General features: G+C 46.9%; 1 protein-coding gene across 1 annotated transcript in view; it reads right to left on the minus strand.

Moving 5' to 3' along the window:
* PLCB2 (phospholipase C beta 2) overlaps positions 1–2,140 on the minus strand; it is an 83,968-nt gene that overhangs the window by 39,353 nt on the left and 42,475 nt on the right. The window contains exons 9-10 of the mRNA XM_019518997.1: positions 1,218–1,384; positions 618–764 (exon numbers count right to left, since the gene is read on the minus strand). Coding sequence (XP_019374542.1) covers positions 618–764; positions 1,218–1,384 — 314 coding nt within the window. The remainder of the gene's footprint in view (positions 1–617; positions 765–1,217; positions 1,385–2,140) is intronic.

Here is a 2,140-nt window from a genome sequence, read left to right on the forward strand (position 1 = left end):
TGTGTGGGGGGGCAGACTTGATGGTCCATATTATGGATCAGCCAAGGGGATAAGCATGTGCCAAGAGAGAGGAGAGTGGCACACTTCTGCCTAGCAACTCCTGCAGGACATACACATTTCTGAGACAGGCATACACACCTAGCCAGCCTTTCAGGAACAATGTGAACTTCATATGATATCCATGCCTGTCCCTGAACTCAAATGAAGTGAACCTACGATCTTGCATTGCAACAAGGCTGCGGGTACGAAAAGATCCTTGCTATTTGTTCAAGGGTGAAGAGCTGCTCACCCACCCTGCACTGAAAATGACACATGCCCGCAGAGAAAGGTCATTCACACACAAAATGCATCAAAAAGAAGTGAAATTCAACTCAAAGAAGACTGGGATGAGTGTTTTAAGTTATACTTAGGTCCCTTTTGCTTTGGCCAACACATGGGCCTGTCTTTTCTACAGAGCAAGCTTGTTCTTTTCAGTCCTGGCAAGCTGAATAGCTGCCCAATGTATTTGGCATCTGGGGCAAAACCCACCCCTGGTGCTGGTATATGCATATGATACTAGACATCTTGGAAGCTGTGGGGTAGGACCAAGGAACCTGAGCCAACCAGTGGGCAGATACCTGTTAAATAGGTGTTGTGCGATGAGTTGATGAAGTAATGTGAGAGTGGCTGGCTCATGTCCTGGTACAGAGTCACTTTGTCCAGTGCTACCACACTGTTCTCAGAACCACAAAGGAACCAGACCATTCCCTCTGGAGATAACTGCCCTGCAGGGAAAACAGAGCTATTAATGGCACTGAAAGAATTAGACCCAGCCCCCTTGCTGAGCACTTGCAGGAATTAGGTTGGCTGCTTCCTGACACTGTGGGAAAACTCAGTGTAGCATGCAGTGCAAGATTCTTCCTGGCTTCCCTGCTGTTTCATGCACAGATCTCTGCGCAATAATAAAGGGAGTCTATTTGGACTGTAGCAACTTTGATCTTTATTTTATGGGCAGAGTATTCAGTAAGGCTGCTTACAGCTGTAAGGTGCATTGTGTGTTCAGAGCTGTTGTAAAATTCCCCAAGCACATGGAGCTTCCTGATGTCACCCTCCAAATCACACCCCCAACATTTTTTTCCAATCTGCAGGGGACCTGAAGATAGTTACACCTACCTCTCCCCTCCCCCACCTGCACAGGCACACTAGAGAAAGGGGCCAGTGTGCTGATCAAGACTCACCTCGCTGGATGTTGATCCCACTGGGTTCATATTTCTCTATTAGGCTCTGCACCTGCTCAGGTTTGGCAGGTGGGAAAAGGATATCATTGAGGCGGGAATCTCGCTGTTTCTTGTTGATAAACTTTGCCAGGTGCTCTTTGGTCATGTAGGGCTTGGCTTTCAAATGGCTATAGGCAAACAATGAGTAAGGAACAGAGAGAGGAAGCATATTTTTGCATTACTGAAAAACTCCCCTGATAGCAGTGAAACCCAGACTGACCCCTCCTGCCACTGGCCATGTGTATGCATTCCTTTGGACTCTCACCCATTCCCAATTTCTCTCTGCAAATCTCTCTCTCTCACTCGGCCTTTCAGTATTCTTTTCTCATTGTTAAGAAATAAAAATATAAAAAATGTTTATTTAGCTCTGGGGAAAGGCTAGACTGACTGGGGACCCAGGCCCTGGTTTTCAGAAATGACCAGCAGTTTTTGGTGCCTCAAGTGTTTTGTGCCTGACTTGAGATACTAAAAAGGGGCCTCAATTTCTGCATCTGCCAAGTGCTTGCCCTTTGAAAAATCAAGCCCATTTAAGTTGACACAAGTTTGCAGACTGGTCACTTGTGAAAGTTTTAGTTGAATATTCTTTCTCTTTCCACTGCAGAGGTCCTGGCATAGGACTGCTGATAGAATTGGCAAGTCTAGGGCCAGGATGGTGCTATGAAGTGGTTTGGATTTTGACAAGGTCCCAAATGACCTTCTTGTAAAACAACTCAATGCAAGCTTCCCCACATACTCACTCTAACATGCTTCACTTTGCCCTGGAGCAACCACCTCTAGCAGTGAGAGGATACTTCAGTCTCTGTGACCCAGTGGGTGCATCTACACATGTGCTTTACTGAGGAGTGTGGTGGGCCAGTAGGGGGCACTCCTGCGTTGAGCCACCC

This window comes from Gavialis gangeticus, unplaced genomic scaffold, assembly GCF_001723915.1.
Source record: "Gavialis gangeticus isolate Ggan-Ray unplaced genomic scaffold, GavGan_comp1, whole genome shotgun sequence".
NCBI lineage: Eukaryota > Metazoa > Chordata > Crocodylia > Gavialidae > Gavialis > Gavialis gangeticus.